General features: G+C 43.1%; 1 protein-coding gene across 2 annotated transcripts in view; it reads right to left on the bottom strand.

Moving 5' to 3' along the window:
• Positions 1–989, bottom strand: part of atp2c1 (ATPase secretory pathway Ca2+ transporting 1) — a 46561-nt gene that overhangs the window by 4764 nt on the left and 40808 nt on the right. For both annotated transcript variants that reach the window (XM_020617450.1, XM_020617451.1), the window contains exon 25: positions 483–578. In XM_020617450.1, coding sequence (XP_020473106.1) covers positions 483–578 — 96 coding nt within the window. The remainder of the gene's footprint in view (positions 1–482; positions 579–989) is intronic.

Here is a 989-nt window from a genome sequence, read left to right as displayed (position 1 = left end):
TTGGTTGCACTGGATTTTATTTAGGGATATGAGAGTAAAGGGGGCTGAATACATATGCACGCCACACTTTTCAGATTTTTATTTGTAAAAAATCTTGAACACCATGTATCATTTCCCTTCCACTTCATAATTGTGTGATACTTTGTGTTGGTCCATCACATAACATCCCAATAAAATACATTTAAGTTTGTGGTTGTAATGTGACAAAATGTGGAAAAATTCAAGGGGTATGAATACTTTTGCAAGGCACTGTATATTAAGCTATTTTAGCCTAAAATGTCAGAAATAACGTATTATTTGTCTTGACAGAGTCAAAATAGACAACCTACAACAGAAATAATCTGGGAGCATGTTTCTGATCAAAGTCAAAATGAAAAGATATTTAAAGTCTGAAGAGGGAACATTAGTGCAAACCCAACCCAGGCTGAGGAGAACTACAGGTGAGAAAGTCTTTCAGATGTCTCAGGTGCGTGTGATGTTACCTGCGACCGGCAGCTCAGCGCGTTGAACATGTCGAAAAAGACGAAGCAGGTGAAGGTCATGGTGGTGTCTCGAGGAGTGATCATGTTGTCCTGCAACTGAAAAACAAACCGCAAACACAGTCGGGTCACAGTCGATGTCGTTACTGACAGGGCCAAACTGTGTCTGCAGACGTCACTGTGCCGGGATTCGAACCATTATTTGTTCTTGTGCTGCTCTTTTATACTGGGGTTTTAATCAGAATCAGCTTTATTGGCCAGGTGTGGTGGACATATAAGGAATTTGACTCTGGTACAGCAGCTCTGAATATGTATGTACATATTAATCAGCTTAAATAACTTTGTCATTGAGTTTTTAGCCCGAACGAGCGACATGGGGACGTCCTCCCGTGGGCCCACCACCTGCAGGAGGATTCGTAAGGGACTGGTGCACAGTGGATTGGGCAGCAGTCAAAGGCAAGGGCCCCGACGACCCGATCTCTGGACACGGAGACTAGAACTAGGGACACA

The sequence above is a fragment of the Monopterus albus genome, unplaced genomic scaffold (genome assembly GCF_001952655.1).
Source record: "Monopterus albus unplaced genomic scaffold, M_albus_1.0 scaffold189.1, whole genome shotgun sequence".
In the NCBI taxonomy this organism is placed as follows: domain Eukaryota; kingdom Metazoa; phylum Chordata; class Actinopteri; order Synbranchiformes; family Synbranchidae; genus Monopterus; species Monopterus albus.
The sequence above is the reverse complement of the archived record's forward strand: the minus strand, read 5'-3'. Positions and strand labels throughout refer to the sequence as shown.